The following is an 18,126-nucleotide window of genomic DNA, read 5'->3' on the forward strand; positions in this document are numbered from 1 at the left end:
TCATCCCTGTTAGGGAACCAGGACTTTCAGCAGCAGCCACAGCCAGTGGGCTGTTGGGTGTGTTTCTACAGTATGGTTTGGATTCAGAGAAGAGCTTGGGTCATGCACGGGGCATGGGAGCTCCCTGCATGCCCCGGCTCTGGCGGAGGTCTTGTCTCATGGCAGGGTGGGATTATTTCATCTCTAGTTTGCAGGGCTTTGAAGATTTGTACTGCTGGGTGTCCGCAAAGGAAACCAGGCCAGGTTAGGGAGCTGGGGTAGAGATCAGGGGTCTTCTTTTCTGGAGTCACCTGAAATCCCATTGCTCAGGGCAGCCTATTCTGGATGCGGGAGAGATTACACATCGCAAGCAAGTCTCCTGCATGGGAAGAGCCTGTCTAGGGCTCACCACTGATTTTCTGAGCCTGCTTCTCAAAATTATACAGCTGTGCACCCCCACTGGGCCTGAGCAGCTAGCACATGTCCGATTCTCCAGCTGCACATGGAATGGGGGCCTGCTGGGCACATCTGTGGCCATCACATGCATCCCTCAGGCACAATTTTTGGACCTGCCTTTTTTTGAAAGTCAGGTCCCCAGCATCAAAAAGGAAGGGGAGAGAGAGTGGAAGAGAGCCTATTAGACATATGAGAGAGAGAGAGAGAGAGAGAGAGAGACTGACTGAACAAGGTAAAGACAGAAAGTGATTGTGGAATTGCATACCCTGAGGATAAGGGCTATAGTCAGAGTGATAATGATACAGAGAATGTCATTAGAGAGAGAGAAAGATGGGTATGTAAATGGAGAGAGATGGGTGCATAGATTATAAATATGGGTGTGTAGAGAGAGAGAGAGAGATGGGTGTGTAAAGAGAGAGATGGGTATGTAGAGAGAGAGAGAGATGGGTGTGTAGAGAGAGAGAGAGATGGGTGTGTAAAGAGAGAGATGGGTGTGTAGAGAGAGAGATGGGTGTGTAAAGAGAGAGATGGGTATGTAGAGAGAGATGGGTGCATAGATAGATGATAACGATGGGTGTGTAGAGAGAGACAGAGAGAGATGGGTGGGTAGATAGATATAGAGAGATGGATGAACTCCTCTGTAATGCGCCTAAGGAGCACACAGGATGCAAAATCCATGGCAGCGAGAGGTAGATCCTGGTTTGGAAGATGTGAGTTATACACCAGGGCCAAATGAGCTGGGAAAACTCTTGCTTGGGACAGGGGAGGCATTGAGGAGAGCCAATGGGCACTGGGCATTCTGCAAAAGGTTAGGTCATAAGCAGCCGACTGGTCAGGCGTGCCAAGGGCAGGAGGGAACAGAACCTGCAAAGAGGAACAGGCAGCACAGCAGACTGGACAGCACTTTACGACACAGCACGGTGGGCACAAGACACATGGGAGTGGGTGAGGAGGGGCTATTGCAGCAGGGACTGCTGGTCCATGCAGATCTACAGGTCAGCAGTGAATGGTTGTGTGTGGGAAGGGGTGGGACAGCATGGTCTGATCGGTGACTTCCTGCTGTGGATGGACCCGGGAGGGCAGTTGTCCATTCCAATTGCGGGGAGAATGCGCTAGATTGACACCCATTTCTCAGGGCACCTGAGGGGCGTGAGGCCAGCCCTAGAGATGACACTGATCAAAGAGAAAATAGGATCCCCTCTAGTGATAGACAGAAGATCTTGGCATCCCACCACCCCAGCCCGAGAAGGGCAGAGCCCCCGGATAAAAGGTGTTCAATTGAGGCAAGGGTTGGGCTGGGGCAAGAGGCCGAGCAAGGCGAGGTTGTGGGAGGCGATAAGCTGAGCGCAAGGGCGGGGGTAGGAATTCTCTGGAGGCGAGGGTGGGAGCGAGGGCAGCCCATACACATATCACAAGCCACCTGGGAGACGCAGACACACACAAATAGTAAGGAAAAAAATGGCCAAGTTCAATCCCCAAACCAGGTCACTTGTTGATTTCTCACCTGTGATGTGCTCACCTGATCTACAAGCCATATCCACATCCTTCTCAAAATCGGTCTGAAAGACAGAGAAAGCAGAGGGCGTGGTCAACGGGGCGGGGGGGGGGAGGGAATGGGAAGTGGGGAGGGAAGGAAACCTGAAGTCCAATGAACCGTTCTACTATGGATCACACTCAAAGCAACGGAAATCCAGATAGAGAGGGGCCAACAAGGGATCTGTTCACAGCCCTGGAATGAGACTCTGCCTAATGGCCCTGACATAGGAAACACAGGCCTCTGAAAGAGGAGAGTGGGGCATGGGAACCCCAAGAGAGGGTTGCCCAAAGCAGCTGTGTGCAGCCCCCCTCTTCCTAAACTAGTCTCTGCCTTGAAACACTTGGTTGCCACCATCCCAGAGAATGGGGGAAATGGAGTCACACCAGCACTTGGGCTTCCAAGTAATAATGTCAAAAAACAACGAGGAAAAGGCAGAAGCGGTCGATAAATATTTCCATTTTCCATTTGCTAAGAAGCTGGAGGATGTGCTTCTGTCACAGGAGATTCTGTAGTGCTTTCCCGTCCATTAATAACTAAGGGGGAATTTAATCAACATCTCCTAGGGATAAACATTTTGAACCCAGCAGGCCTGGGTAATCCGCACAATTAAAAGAGTCGGCCGAGGCATTTTCTAGCCTGCTGATGTTAATTGTCCATAAATCTTGAAATATTGGGGAAACTCCAGAAGACGGGAAGAACATTAATGATATTGGCAAGAAGGATGACTTTGGTATCACACACTGGTTAGTCTGACATTAATGGAATGGAAAAGTTGATATGGGATTCAACTGATAACGAGTTAAAGGCGAGGATTACAATTAGCACCAATCAACATGCTTTTATGGGAAATAGGTCTTGTCAAACACACTTGATTTCATTCTTTGATGAGATGACAAGGTTGGTTGATAAGTAAGACATTTAGATGCCGCTCAATGATATCGCTCAATGTTCTGATTAAAAAATGAGCATTATAAAATATGAATAGAGCACACATTAAATGGATTAAGGACTGGCGAAGTGACAGATCCCAAACAGGAACTGTCAATGGGGAATCAGCACTGAATGGATGTGTTTCTAGTGGGGTTCTGGAGGAGTTAGTCCTGGAGTTGATGCGATTCAATAGTTTCATTCATGATCTGGAAATGCATATAACATCCGTGATGGTAACATTTGCAGATGAAACAAGATAGGTGGAGCGATAAGTAAGGATGAGAACACTCCAATCACACAGAGTGATCAGAACTGCTTGGTCAATGGGGCCTTTGCAAACAGAACATATCTTAATGCAGCCAAGGGCAAAGTGTCACATCTCGGAACAAGGAGTGCAGGCCAGGCCTACAGAAACGGGGACTGAATGACTGTGGAAAGGATCTTGGTGTGGAAAGGAGCTCTCATGTGATGCCTTGGCCAAGAGGGATAGTGCAACCTTTGGCTGATAAATAGAGGAACAGGGACTATGAACAGAAAGGTGATTTTCCCTCAATAGAAGACACCACTGAGACCAACACTGTAGCCTCTTCTGGCCACATTTTTCACAGGGCACTGAAACAGTGGAGAGAGGGCAAAAACAAGCCTGCAATGCTGGAGAGGAGGTCTTAGAATGAGAAACTTGAAGCGCTCCATCTGTAAAACAGATCATAACAAGGACTAAGAAATGACTTACTGACAGTGTGTAAGTACCTCCATGAGGGCAAAGGAGAGGATAATATGGAGCGCCTTCATCTAGTTGGGAACGACGCCAAAGGGACAAAAGGTTGGAAGCTAAAGCCAGACAAACCAAATTAGAAAGAAGGCACAAATATTTAAGAGTAAGCGTGCTCAACCTGCCAAGGGTAATGATCGATTCTTTCTCTCTTGATGTCTTCAACTCAAGACTGGATGCCTCTCTGGACAATTAGCTTCAGTTATAGGGCTCAATATTAGGCGAGTTGGATGAAATTTTATGCCTTATGATCTACAGGAGTTCAGACTAGATGATTTAATAGCCCGTCTGGCCTCGAGCTTTATGACTCTATGAATATGTTGCATCTCTTGGCCTGGTTGGCTGGACACTCAGGCAGAAAGATAGAGGGAAGCCCCAACAAGCCTGTTTTGGAGCTCAGGAAAATCTTGTAAACTGTGTGATTGGCCTACTTACCCAACGCGTAAATATCAGAGACAAGAAAGAATTCTTAGGACATCCATTCCATCATGGAAGGGCCAATGTAGGGCAGTTCCCTACTGCATATTCTCCAGGACTTTATCTGGTCCAGTTCTGGAGGACTCGTAACAGGATGAAGTTTGAAGAAAATAAGCTTAAAATAAGCACTGAAAAAGGTATGTTACGGAAAGAGGGAAGACAAGTACTTTGGAGAGACAAAGTCTCCTCCTAAAGGATGTCCTGAAAATCGTGACCATGATGTGACATGCTCCGAGAGAACAGATATTAAATTGCTTGTCTCCTTGAACCAGGCTGGACAAAACATGCAGCCTGTCCGAGGCAGAAAGGCCTGGGAAATGTCTTTTGTAGGAAAGCCGCGGCATGTGAGTTGTGTTATCCTTAGACAGAAAGGATTCGGCCTCGCAGAACAACAAGAAAGCTGTTTGCACAGGCCTAGTGGGTGGGTTATTGAGACCTCATTGGTGTCAAATGGGAGCTACATATGGGTGGAGCTGAGGCTCACTCAAGCCCCAGGATGTAAAAGAAGTTAGCGTGATGATTGCTAAGCCTAAATTGTTGAAATAGAGCCCTCTGTGCACTGGATCCAGGCTAAATGCGCCTGGTCCCTTTGCAACCGGGCAGGAGGCACTTTATCCTACCATTAGCTGAGCATGTCCATTCTGAAATGACCCTCCTGAGTCTCCGTTCCCCTCTTCTTGACGATCCACCACGCGGCACTTCACTGCATCCTGGACCTGCAGGGGGAAACGGATTAGCGCAAGACTGAGTCAGACAGAGGCACCGTTTATAGCCAAGCAGCATCTACCCTGCTGGGGATAGATTGTGATGCTCATGCGGTCCCATGGTTCCTGTTTGCACAGGGCTTGACTTCACTACATGGAAGATCACCGCTGCCGCGATCGATCTTCCGGAGATCAATGTAGCGAGTCTCGTTAAGACTTGCTAAATCAAACTCAGAGGGCACCCCTGCCTGCATCTGGTACTCCTGCTCTTGCGAGGACTAAGGGAAGCTGACGGGAGCATTTGCTCCCATCATCCTCACACTGTGGGGATGCTGCCAAGCTCAGCTTAAGGTAAACTGACTCCAGCTATGTATTCTGCAGAGGTGGTGTTGTGTACCTTAAGCCAAGCTGCTAGTGTAACCCAGACACCTCGTGTGGTTATTAAGCAATGCAAGTGGAGCCTAGACCACAGCAACACTTCAGATCAAGAGACCTTACAGCATAAGCTGGGAGGCAGCTGGCTTTTAGCTCAGAGGGTAGAGGCTCCTATACTCTGCTCCAGAGGTCCCAGGTTCAAGTCCACCTGGGGGGCAGTTACACTGGGTCTAGTGTAGACCTGGCCACAGGGACTTCAGAGGGGCTGAGAGGATACATATCCAACACACTACCTCCACGGCCCTGAATGCTTACAGTATTATTACTTGGGGTAGCTCCCAAAGTAGCTAGCTGCTGGATTTGCGTAGGCAGGAATAGCCATGAATTTATTCTGTAACCCATGATATATAAGGTCAGATCAAGAGTCTATACAGTCTGCATTATGTGTCCAATCATAAGCTTGCTGAACTCAATGGAAATAATCCCAATGAGACGGCCAAAAGGGGTAATGAAATTAATTAAAACACTTTGGCCTAGGTCAATACCTGGTGTAATTCCACTAATTTCAGTGGTCTGACACTAGGAACAGATCAGGCCCACTTCCGGTAAAGGCATGACAGCGAGGTAACACGCACAGATGTAACTAAAAAGATCCTTGTCGGTGTTATTAATGACACCTCATTTTATTGCAATAGAAAATAAAGTTCCACCATCGATGGAGTTCACTAGTTTAAAGTAAAAGAAACTTTCAGTTTCTGCTCAGAGTCAATTTTAATTTATGGCACTGTTTATGCTGTGTTTGGGTTTCCAACACTGTTAGGGATTATTTCGATACAACCCCTCAAACCATATATTTGTTTTTTGGTGATATTGTCTTTAAACATGGATGAAACCTTTTCTGCAAATCCAAGGATTTTATTTTAAACCAAACTTAGATTTTGCACCAGTGATAAACTGAGGCTTGTCACCCAAACTCTGCTGCACGGTATGTTTTCAGCACGAAATCTACCTTGCTAAGCACTAAGGATCTTAAATTTAGATTAATCAGCTAATTGAATAGTCAATGCAATTTGCATCGACTGTTCAATCAGTCGATAAGGGCACCTCTGCTTTTGAAATGTGGCAATTTCAAAGGTGGAAATGCTGCCCGTTCCCCGCTGTGCTCCTGCCCCTCAACAGTGCTGGGGGAAACTGGCTTTTAAGATGACTCCTCCCAGTACCAGCTCCTGCTCCCCCCCCCCCCCCCCGCTGCCTCTCTCTGATAGAGACAGCGAGGTGGGGGAGCGACTAGTCGAGTCGATGATCCAATGAGCATATGCTTCTCGGCTATTCTGACAAACAGAGGCTAGAGACACTATTCCTTACCCATACTGGCTAATAGCCATCTATGGACTTAACCTCCATGAATTTATCTAGTTCTCTTTTAAACCCTGTTATAGTCCTAGCCTTCACAACCTCCTGAGGCAAGGAGTTCCACAGATTGACAATGCACTGTGTGAAGAAGAGCTTCCTTTTATTTGTTTTAAACTTGCTGCCCATTAGTTTCATTTGGTGGCTCCTAGTTCTTATATTATGGGAACAAGTAAATAACTTTTCCTTATTCACTTTCTTCACACCACTCACCGAGGTCATACTCATCAGTGGGACGTCTGTCTAGCTGAATGTCATACCCCACTGCTCAAGGGCACTCCCTTGCCACACTGGGGGCAAGTTGCAATTCCCAATCCAGCCTGCAGGAGGTGGCTCACCCGCGGCTCTCTGGGCTGTGCCGTAGGAATCGCCAGCCAGGCTCACCTCTCGTCTCAGGATGCAATGAACCATCACGATAACAAAACCCTCCAGGGAGTCAAAGACCGCAAAGAGGATCTGGAAGAGCGCTGACCGCCGGTCCGTGATTGCCAGAACCGCAGACATCCAGGTGAGTGCCAGGAGAGGTAGGACCACACAGGAGCTCCAAAGGGAAGCCCTGTCAGGGAAGAGAAAGCAAATCCAAGGTCAGCATCATCCCCAGCCTGTTAAATGTTGTGATCATTCATGGGAGCCAATTCAGTGTCCTGATCCCATAGGGCAGCGGAAGAACTTTCCACAGCAACAGTGGACTCGTTCTGGGGGCATTTCTGAGCTCCTGGAGGGATGCAGGAGGCTGCTTGGTTCATCCCACTCATGCCGTTGGAGCAGGCGGCAGGCACTTTGAAGGGACTACTGCTTAGTGGTGCGAGCATGCACAGAAACTTGGGGTGAGGAGGAAGGAGGCAGGCGTATCATGTCCCCCTCATGCCCCTCCCACTCCACACTGCTAATCACATTGGGTGGCATTGTCCAAGGAAAGGAGAGAAGATGTAGCCACTGTGTGTTGCAAGAGAGACGTGGAACATCAACAGCAGAGTCCAGATTGCCTTGATAGACTTTGACACTTAGCTCATAGCTTCTGCTGCCTGGCACTTGGTAAATCAGTAGCACGTGGTGGGTTTTTTTCGGAAGGTTCAGGTGGCTAAGCTAACAAGGACAGAGTGGAGCCTGGACACTAAGGCTATGTCTACATTGCGCTCTCTTGTGCAAGAACATATGCAAATGAGCGGCGGCAATTTTCTTCGCCACACCTCATTTGCATATGTTTTTGAGCAAGAGAGCGCAATGTAGATATAGCCTAGGGCTGCTGCAAGCTCATTTGCATAGGTCGCACTCTCATTTGCATTTCCTCTTCGGATCCCTTTTGCGCAAGAGGCTGTTGCGCAAAAAGGAGCTGTGTGGATGGCTCCTTTTTGTGCAAAAAAACCCTTTTGCGCAAGAGCCGTTCTTCCTCATTGCAACGTGACGTGCTGATGTTGCTAATGGCGCCGTGATGCAGTAAGGTTATAGAATCGGCCTCTTCCATGAGTTGTCAGGGGGGCATTAAACCCAAGATCTTTGTGGCCTGACATCAAGAAATAAGGCTTTTTCCCTGCAGCTGAGGTAGACATTTATCCCCTTATGTATGTATCCCGTGCACTAGAAAGGGAAAGAGAGCAACATTCTCTTGTTCGTGGCCTGCCACTGCTATATGACTGGACAGAGACAGTATGTCATGGCATTACGCTGGTGCAGCCTCGAATGATCCCAAGTAATGGCATCACAACATGAGGTGCGGATGTCACAACGCAGCGTGATGATGTAACGTTATGATGTCATGGGACAACAACAGTCCTCGTGTTTCTTCCACAGGACAGAGAGGGCATGTCTACACTAGGAAATTATTTTGAAATAACTAAATTCTAAATAATAACTCCCGAAATAACGATTTCAAAATATGCTTATTCCCCAAGGAAAGCAGGAGTTATTCTTTCGAAATAACCAGCCCTTTATTTCTAACTCATGAGCTTGGTAGTATGGATGCTCTGCTTGTTATTTCAAAAGAAGGGGAGTTATTTCCAGATAACTCCCTGGTGTAGACCAAGGCAGTGAAAACCTAGCAAACTTAGTATGGCAGCACATGTGAAGCCATATTCAGCCTTGTCAAAAGCAAGTACAGGTTGAACCTCTCTAGTCTGTTCCAGCAACAACCATAGTCCAGAATGCTTTGAGTTAGCCAGATGTCCGCTTGGCATGGCCAAGTTTCCCGGGGTCCCATAAAGTTTGTTGACATCCATCAGTCCTGGCTCTCAGTATTCTGTGCTGTTATTTCGCTATAATTTACTCCTAAATGTCTCCTAAGAGCCTAGTAAGCCGTGGAAGTGTTGGTAATGCTGCTAGACAATATTAACCTCCTGTGATTCAGCGAATTCTCTGGTTTGGAACTGGTCAGGTCCTGAGGGTGTTGGACTAGAGAGGATCTACCTGTATATGTCAAGGCCTTTAAACAGAGTCTATTCACCAACAGTAGACCCAGAAGATGGCCTGTTTCATTCTTTATTATTGAAAGCTCTCGGCATTCCATTTTTGCCACAGGACAATGGAAAACTAGAGGGAACTCAGAGGACCATGGCACAAATGATACAAAGATTTGGGGAACCAAAGACCTACATTGATGAAAGTTTTAGAGGATGGGGCCTGGAGAAAAGAAGACTTAGGTGAGGAGACACTGTGATTGACTGCCGCGATGTAAAGACACGCTACAAAGAGGATTGAGATCAGTTATTCTTATTGCTCCAGGATGACAGAACAAGCATTAATGGGATAAAGATGCAGCAGGAAATAAACTTAATAACTCAAAGAGCAGCTGAGGCTATGGAAAAAGCTGCCAGAAGAGGCGGAACTGCCAAAGCTGGAGACAGGTAAGGGTCAGACTCGTCACACATCCATCAGAGAAAATGTAGGGATTGTTATGTTGGGTATACCCTGATGCAGAAAGCAGGGATTCACTGATATTCTGGAAGTCGGTCCTAACCCAAATGCTTCTTTAGTTCTACGGCTGCCCTGTGGTAGGAAGAGTGGTTCACAGACTATTTGCACCGTGACTCCCCCGGCTCAGCCCAGGTTGCGAACGTACTTACTGCACCAGGGCAATAAGTTGTTGTCTCTGTTTTAGGGACCCTCTTCAGGGAAATCTATGAGCATCACAACAGCATGACACTTTCCAAGTTGCCTTCCATGAGGGTGACTCAGAGTCCCCCAAGAATGCCCGAAAAAAAGCCAATGCTTGAGTCTGCAACCAACACGTTCTAAGGGAACCATCTGGAGACGACTGCCCATCATCCCACAATTGCTACTAGGGACTGCACTTCCCCCAGTGGTTGGTGAATGGAAGATCACAAGACCTGGCATCTCAGGACCATCAAACAGCTGCTATGGAGTCACTTTGGGAGACAATGGCTTAGCGGCTGGAGGACTGCCATTTGTAGACAGTGTGTTATAGAACGGATAGCTATGGCCATCTCTACAAATCAATCAGAAATATACCCACCAAAAGGTTGCAGGACTAGATCCAGCTAAGTGGGACAGGATTGGGACAACTAAACACCAAAGCAACAGCTAAACAGGGGCCTGAAGGGGCAAAGAAGCATTTTCATATTGAGGTCCATTCCAGATATCCTTGCTCGTGGTGCACAGCACTTAGCTCGGTGAGCAGTCCCACTGATGGTGCTAACAAAGCAGGGACGAGATAGTTAGGGTTAGTAAGAGCCACAGAGTCAGGGCCGGCAGGTTCATCACCTAGAATTTTGTGGCAGCAACCGCAAGCCAAGAAACAACTGCAAATGCTTCTGAGATCAAGAAGCAGATTGGGGCATCTCTGGTAGAGAGAGAAACAGCAACCCAGCCCCCTGATCGATGAAAAATAGCCATGGAATTCCCAGCACCGGGAACACTGTTCAAGGAGAGCGTCCGATGGAGAGCTGGCAGCTAAAGCAAGGTATGTTAGGGTCTTGGTGGGACTAGTGGACACTCATTAAGAAGAAGAAAGGCTAGGACGGAAGCAGCCATGAAGAACCATGGCATGGTACAACTCATAGAATAAGTCATACCCAAAGACAGGCTGCGACCTCACCCTTCTACATCCTACGGCCAGGGAAATCTTACAAACAAGGCAACCTCCAAAGCATGCACACATGGCTCCCTTTCGGTTATGACTGTTTTAACTGTTAATTCCTCCATCCCTTTGATAGTCCAGCAAGAGCCATCCTGGAGATGGGCGTGGGGAGGGGGGTAGCGGTAAGGGGTGGTAGCACTTTTTAATCCTAAACAGGGACTCGCATAATGGGGAAAACTTTTAACTATACTGGGCTTGGGGTGTGGCTTTCAAATGACAGTGCCTAGACTTCGGCAACTGAATAAGTAGCACAAATTCTTCTTCCGGAGCTCAGACATTCTGTCTCATAGGCAATATTACCAGCAAACAAAAACTTACACTGAAATCTGCTGATTTTGTAACTGTTGCAAGGAAAACAAGGCATCTATACATCCCTTTTCTAAGACCCTTCTGATCTTTATCAGATCCTCTAAGTAAAAAAGAGCAGCTACCAGCATGGTGACATCTGACTGCCCTGTACATCCACAGTTTTATATTCAATTTGAAAATGAACTCGATCACGTATCTTGTAAAGGAACAATGTCAAGTCGAACGGGACACTCTATCTGAATTTGTTTCACAAAAGAGCAAGGCTTACAACACTTTATATGAATGACATTTTTAAGCGACCAAATGCGTCATTTTTATTAATGACCAAGTTTTTGCTGGAGTTAAACATTCCTCCTCAGTGATAGGAAACTCAAATGCAACAATGTGATGCTAATTCACAAGAACTGGCACGTGACACTCACGAAAAACATGCAAGGGTCACACGCAGTGTAGTTTCACCATCCAAGCGGACGAACAGAGTAACACGGGCTCAATAATGAAAAGCAAATATGAAGGTTTTTAATCCTTGCAGTTTCAAAAAAATCTAAACCTTCTTCCTTTGGAGAGGTTGCTTTGTTTTGTTGTTCTTTCTATTGCAAATTTTGATTGGTTAGATTACTCAAATCTTGGGGATATTTTAGAACCAAACACATTCATCTTTGAAAAAAAAATCAAAATCAAAACATTTCACTTTTGACAATTACAATCAAAATGAAAAACAAAGCAAAACAAAACCAGTGATGCAAAGTAGCTGTCCACAGAAACATTCAAAAAGCAAAACCCTGAGCCACTCAAAAAAAAAGGCAGAACAAAAGCATCCCTAACTTCATGATTTTTTAAAATTTTCAACCAGCTGCAGTTAGTACCAACATCACAACATTTAACCTTATTTTATTTTTTTCACTTGACAGTGTCCCTTGATCAAAGGCATCTAAATCCAATTCAAACTGCTCCCTGCATCCTTAAGACTCTCTGTGCCAAGGAACACACTGTGAATCAGGCTCTGTCCTTTAAAGTGATGAGCACTCTTGCATGATCCAGAAAAACACTTGGTCTTGATTCAACAAAGCTTCAGTACATGCTTAGTTTTAAGCTGTCTGTTGTACTGAAATCAATAGGACTGAAGCACCTGCTTAAATGCTTTGCTAACCTGGGGCTCAAGCCTGGCAAACCCTGGCAAAGCCTATGCCCAGTGATAAAAAGGGGACCAGGTTGCATGATTCCAATGATCCCATCTCTCTTTAGTTTGTGCATCTATGGCCTATGAAAGTCAACGGGACTGTTACCATCAGAAGCCCAACCCCAGGTGCTTATGCTGAATTTGGGGCTGTAAATATAAGCGCACTTTTAAGCACATGAATAGTCCCATTTATTTCAGTAGAACTAGTCACCTGCTTAACTTTAAGCACATACTGAAGTGTTTTGCTGGAGTGCTTATCACGCTGCTGGGCTGAGTCTAACCCAGGCTTTTAACTTTCGTATGTCTTGCTCCAGGTATATTTTAGGAAGCCTCACTTCTAACATGGCCCAAAGGGATGGGTGGGCAGGCAGGAGGGGGAGTGGGACATGGGGAGAGAAAACAAACGGGGAATAAAACGAAAGAGGGAAATCAAATAAAGAAGGCGAGAAAGAAAGAAAGAAAAGAAGTTGAAATTAGAGGAACTAACATGGCGTTACTGGTGGCTGTGGCCGAAACTTCCGCGGAAGAAACTACTCCACACTTGGAACATTTGAGCGTCATGCCGTAAAGAGGCACTGCCATCTGACTGCAATTAAAATCAAAAGACTGAAACAAAACAAAACACTTTGCTTGTGAACACAAACGAAGGAAGGAACAGAAAAGGAAAGGAAAAAAAGGGGGGGGAACCAACCAACCAACCGTACCGCACCCAGTTTGAGCAAAGAGAGCAAAAGCCAGGAAGGGATCAAACTCTCCTCTGTTTCATTTCAGAGGCAGGAAGCCAAGTCGAGAACTGTGCTGGTGCCACTGGATGGGATGGAACCGTGTTGGGAAAGGGTTCGTCAGACTCAGGACAACTTCCTGGTGCTTCCCTTGGCGCTAAATTTTTACAGCAGGTTTTTGTTTCCCTCCTACTCCTGCTTTGCACGTTTTGGATGCTGAGAATATTTTCTCTACCCATTTTCCCTTTTCTTGTGTTGGTTTTGCATCTGGGACCTGCTGTGGAGTGTTGCAGCTGAAAGGCAAGAAATAAGGCTGACGGGAGCAGCGCTGGGTTGGCTGATTTTGTTTGATGAAGCAGAATGAGGTATAGATTACCTGCTTTCCCCCCTGCCCTTCCAGCCAGTAGGCACAATACCTTCCTAGTAGAATGGGGGCAGGAAAAAAACAAATCACTAGTGACAAAGAGCTAGGTTTTAACTATATTCAGGGCCTAACAATGCCTGGCCGAATTTTCAAAAGCACGTCGGCGCGCCGTTTTCCTGCTGAAATCAATGCTGTAGAACTACTTCTAAAAATTCCATTAGGCACCTATTCGCATTTTTAGATACCTACATACCTTTAAAAATCTGGGCTGTACTCCTATGGTTATAAGCTGCAGGGGGTAGCCAAGTTAGTCTGTACAGGATGAACTTAATTTGTTGTTTTTGAAGTTTATCCCATGGTTGTTGGACACACCTTAAGCACGTCCTTCACATTCAGCAAGTGTTTCGATGCTTTGCTGAATGTGGATCGGATGCTTCAGTGCTTGGCCGATCCAGGGCCTTCATCCTCCCATAAAAGAAGCGGGAACCTCAGGTGTTACCAGGTTATTTTTCTGTTTCCAGCAAGTAGGGATCCTCTTTTAGGAGTCAGCCACACCTAACTCTGGGCCTTGCTCGTGAAGATACGTGTGCACAGAAGCTAGGCGGGAGAGGGTAATTCCCAGCAAGACATAGATTTGCTAGCTCACATCAAGTTAGTGCGCTAAATGTAGCAATCATAGTATAGAAGGTGGTAGCTCCGGATAGTGCTGAGTACATAATTAGGTCTTGGATGGTGATTGTACTTGGGTGGCTAGCCTGAGCCATTGGGCCCATGTTGTGATTTTTAGTGGACCAACTCAATCCCATTGGCTATGTCTACACTCGCAGCTTCATGCATGAGAAATATGCAAATGAGGCTAAGCATGGACTATCGCCGAGCCTCATTTGCATACCTAATGAGCCGCCATTTTGCAGAAGAGGCTCTTGTGCCAGAAGGAGCATCTACACTGCCCCTTATTGCACAAGAAACACCCTCTTGTGCAATGCCGCTACACCGATCATTTTCAGGAATAATGGCATTGCGCAAGAGGGTTTTTCTTCAGTAAGAAGGGGCCGTGTAGACAGCTCCTTCTGGCGCAAGAGCCTCTTCTGCAAAAATGGCGGCTCATTAGGTATGCAAATGAGGCTCGGCGATAGTCCATGCTTAGCCTCATTTGCATATTTCTCATGCAAGGAGCCGTGAGTGTAGACATAGCCATAGTGCGCGAACTTCTACCCAGGTTGGGAATTCGGCCTCCCCGCTGCTGTGCAGATATGCCATAGAGCAGTGTTTCCCAATTTTATTTGGCCACGGAACCCTTTTAAACTCGGAAGAATTTCAAGGAACCCCTACAGCTGGGGGAGGGTGGGGAATTTGTTGAGCAAAAAAAAAAACCCCACTACTGGGGAGTGGACCAGGGAGACTAAAATGTGGTCACGCATGTCCCGAGCAGGCTTTGGAAACACAGAGTGGCAGCAGGGGAGGGGATGTGTCTGAAAGCCGACGGGAAACCAGAGAAGGAAACGGCATCTTTGCACTGTCTCCTCTCTGTCCCTTTAAGTGGGGGAAGGGCAGAGTGATCGAGTTCTCGCGGAACCCTCACTTTCATTTCGCGGAAGCCTGGGGTTCGGCAGAGCATCTTTTGTGAAACACGGCCCCAGAGTGTAGGCAATGACACATCCCAGCTGCTCTGTCCACAGAGGCCTTGAGTGACGAGTCTGTTTTCACGGTGGCACTAGTCTGAGAGACTGAGGGCACACAGGTTTTGGACACAACCCTTGCATTTTATAAGGCCAGTAAAAAAGCTTAGCGGCACAGAGGGTGTTATCCCGGGAGAAAAGGCAGCATACTGTCCGTCTTTGGTGGGTGTGGCTGGCACCGCTAGTGAGACGCACTTAGCTAATACCAGGTGTTTACAACCCTGCTCTGCCTTGAAGGTGGACTAGACCAACTTCTTTCCCTAGCATTTATAGCTCTGCATTCAGTCTCAAATCCAACGAAGCACATCCCTGTGAAAAGCAGCACAGTATTTATGATGTGTCCAGGGGCCACATGGGCATATTATTTCAGTGGCTACTGGATCACTTTTAATTAGCTGGCATAACAGAAGCCATTACTTCCGTCAGAAATAATGACCTGTAGCTAAGATATCTCACAGCTATCACAGCCTGGAGAGAGAAAATTAGCCCTTGGCATCATTGTTTGTAGTTGTATAAATCTTCGAGGTGTGTGCTCCAAATTCATGGATAGTGTAAATCCAGTGAAATCAATGGAGTCACACCACGCATGAAATAGACATTGTATGTGCCTCTGAATGACCCCTGAAAAGGTGATTTCTCCCCAGATGTCCACTGTGGGCCACAAGGAACAGGGAATTGTGAAGAACAAAAAACCGCAGCTCTAACAAGATATGATGGGCACCCCTGCTAGGAAGGGCATAAAAGGAAGAGCCAACACATCATCAAGAGGTGGGAAGAGGTCTGCTGTCACGCACACACAGATGGGGCAAGTAAGCACAGATAGGGGTGGTTCATATTCTGATGTGTGTTTTGTGTGGGGAGGGTTGACTCCATCTATGACGGGGGGCGGTATGTGCGGTACAGTGAAGGAATAACCATAGGGAATAGTGTATTCCGAGATTTTAGTTCCCTTTTCTGCTTGCTAAAAGACCACAAATGGTCTTTGATTGATCCCAGGGCCACTACTTGTGGGGGAGGGTACTACTCAGGATACAGGGATCAGAATCTGACCCTGTTTGAATGTATCTGGCATCTTTGCAATTGCTTTCCTTAATACACTGACAGCAGATATTCACAATCCAAGCTGTGTTGCGCCTGGACGCATAGGACTGGGCCTAGGGAACGGATTTACAGGTTGGCGTGAGTATTCCAAGAGACCGTGATACACTGTTTTCTTCAGCTCTCCTTTACAGTGTGTTCGTGTACCTGGGCAGACCTTGATCTAGCTATTGATAGATCTGGACTCACCACTGTGCTATCAGACCCTGATCCTCAAAGGTACACTGGTGCCTAACTCACCATTGAAATCAGTGGGAGTTAGATGCTTACAAACCTTTGCAGACTTCAGCCTCAGTGCCAACAGGTCTGGGATGCATGTGAGGTCATTACCATTAGAAAGTCAACATTTGCCAACAATACTGACACAATAATCACAGTTATTTCCTCTTCTTAGTACAGGGGGGAACTGCTGCATCTCAGATATCATTGTGTGGTGACTGTTGACGGGTTAATGAGAAATACTGTAGGTGAGGGATTATTTTGTGCTTATTACTGTGTCACATAGCTCTCTCTCCTGCCGTGAGCTGTAATTCTTGCCTCTGCTACAGGAGAAACAGAATATACTGGTGATTCCAGTCCCTCTCCTGTGCCCAAATCCAAAAATTTTGCTGGTCTCCAGAAGTACCTTCCAACACGGCTCCCAAGCCCAGACATTAAGTGGCAGGCTAAGATGGAACACAGTTCTCGGAGGCATTTCAAGGTTCTCAACGGGTGGGTTTCAAAAGGAGCGTGAAATTGGCAAAATCATTAAACACAGAGAACATTTAAAATCATTGCACACGCACACACACGCATGGAAACGAAAGAGGAGAAAAGAAGAGAAAAATGGGGAAGGGGTACAACAAAGAACATCAGAAAAAAAATGGGCTTTTTCCTTAGTCAGTTTTGTTTTCATAGTATAACATTCAGTATGATCAATAACCAGCCGGCCTCTTTTAAACAAAGACTTCGGAGGGTTTCTTCGCAGAGAGCCCGGGAGACAATCACTCCTCTACTAATCCAATCAATGACTTCTCCCAACATTCACTTTCAAGTGTAATTATCTTGCAACAGACTCTTGTTCTGGGTTAAAGTATTTTCTCTAGTTCTCTCTTTGGAGAGCAGGCAATAAAGCCATCGCTCTTAGCAGCAGCAGTGTGCAGCAATGCTCTGAAGGTCACTCTCTCTGTTCTCCAGCAGTAAGGGACGGTGCCTTTGCAATCTTTACCACTGTTATACAGGTGTAAAGTCACTGAAGTCAACAATTCATGCTGGCGCAAGAGACCAGGCAGAGGCCTGAACCTCAGCTATCCTAGCATCAGGCTTGCTCTGAATAACGCTATTTTTAGACGAACGCGCTGACTCCCCGCTCGAAGGAATTATCTTGTGGCAGACAGGGCACTGGAGGGTTTAACATCTGCGATCTTTGCCTTTCTTCTCTGCAGCCTCACTTCCCAAAGTCAAGCCACAGAAAAACATGCTTATGCGAATGATGCAACAAGGTTGTCTAACTAGAAAGGCTCTCCTTCCAGGCAGACTGCCAGAGAACGCCTCACCTCGTTTCACTGATGACCTGTTCCATTTGGGAGCCATGATAGCTTGAATCAAAAACTCAATTGTTTTGAAATCCTCTTATTTCTTAGTGCGGATTAGGCACACCAGCAGGAATCAGGCGTATCGCCATCAGCCGAGTTACAAGAGTAGACTCTGGATTCTCGCTGTATTTTTCACCACTGCAACACCTCTGACATTTTAAGGCCTCTTCAGACCCAAGAAAACTATAAAATCCTTGGACTTAGAAGGGAACTAACTGCACAGTGAATCGATGGCAAAGATCTTGGAACTTAGCAGCAATTCCACTGAAATGATCACAGGGGCTACATCTACACTGGCATGATTTTCCGGAAATGCTTTTAACAGAAAAGTTTTCCATTAAAAGCATTTTCGGAAAAGCGCATCTAGATTGGCAGGATGCTTTTCCGCAAAAGCACTTTTTCCGGAAAAGTGTCCGTGGCCAATCTAGACGCGGTTTTCCGCAAAAAAGCCCCGATCGTCATTTGCG

General features: G+C 46.5%; 1 protein-coding gene across 9 annotated transcripts in view; it reads right to left on the reverse strand.

The window, feature by feature from the left end:
- The window catches only part of ADGRB1 (adhesion G protein-coupled receptor B1), a 423,364-nt gene that overhangs the window by 18,013 nt on the left and 387,225 nt on the right, over nucleotides 1-18,126 (reverse strand). For 5 of the 9 annotated variants that reach the window (XM_075920015.2, XM_075920016.2, XM_075920017.2 and 2 more), the window contains 4 exons: nucleotides 12,710-12,808; nucleotides 7,025-7,196; nucleotides 4,772-4,867; nucleotides 1,940-1,994 (listed from right to left, as the gene is read on the reverse strand). In XM_075920015.2, coding sequence (XP_075776130.2) covers nucleotides 1,940-1,994; nucleotides 4,772-4,867; nucleotides 7,025-7,196; nucleotides 12,710-12,808 — 422 coding nt within the window. The remainder of the gene's footprint in view (nucleotides 1-1,939; nucleotides 1,995-4,771; nucleotides 4,868-7,024; nucleotides 7,197-12,709; nucleotides 12,809-18,126) is intronic. The other 4 variants (XM_075920020.2, XM_075920022.2, XM_075920018.2 and 1 more) reach the window with 3 other exon arrangements.

This window comes from Pelodiscus sinensis, chromosome 2 (assembly GCF_052426305.1).
Source record: "Pelodiscus sinensis isolate ZL-2025 chromosome 2, ASM5242630v1, whole genome shotgun sequence".
NCBI lineage: Eukaryota > Metazoa > Chordata > Testudines > Trionychidae > Pelodiscus > Pelodiscus sinensis.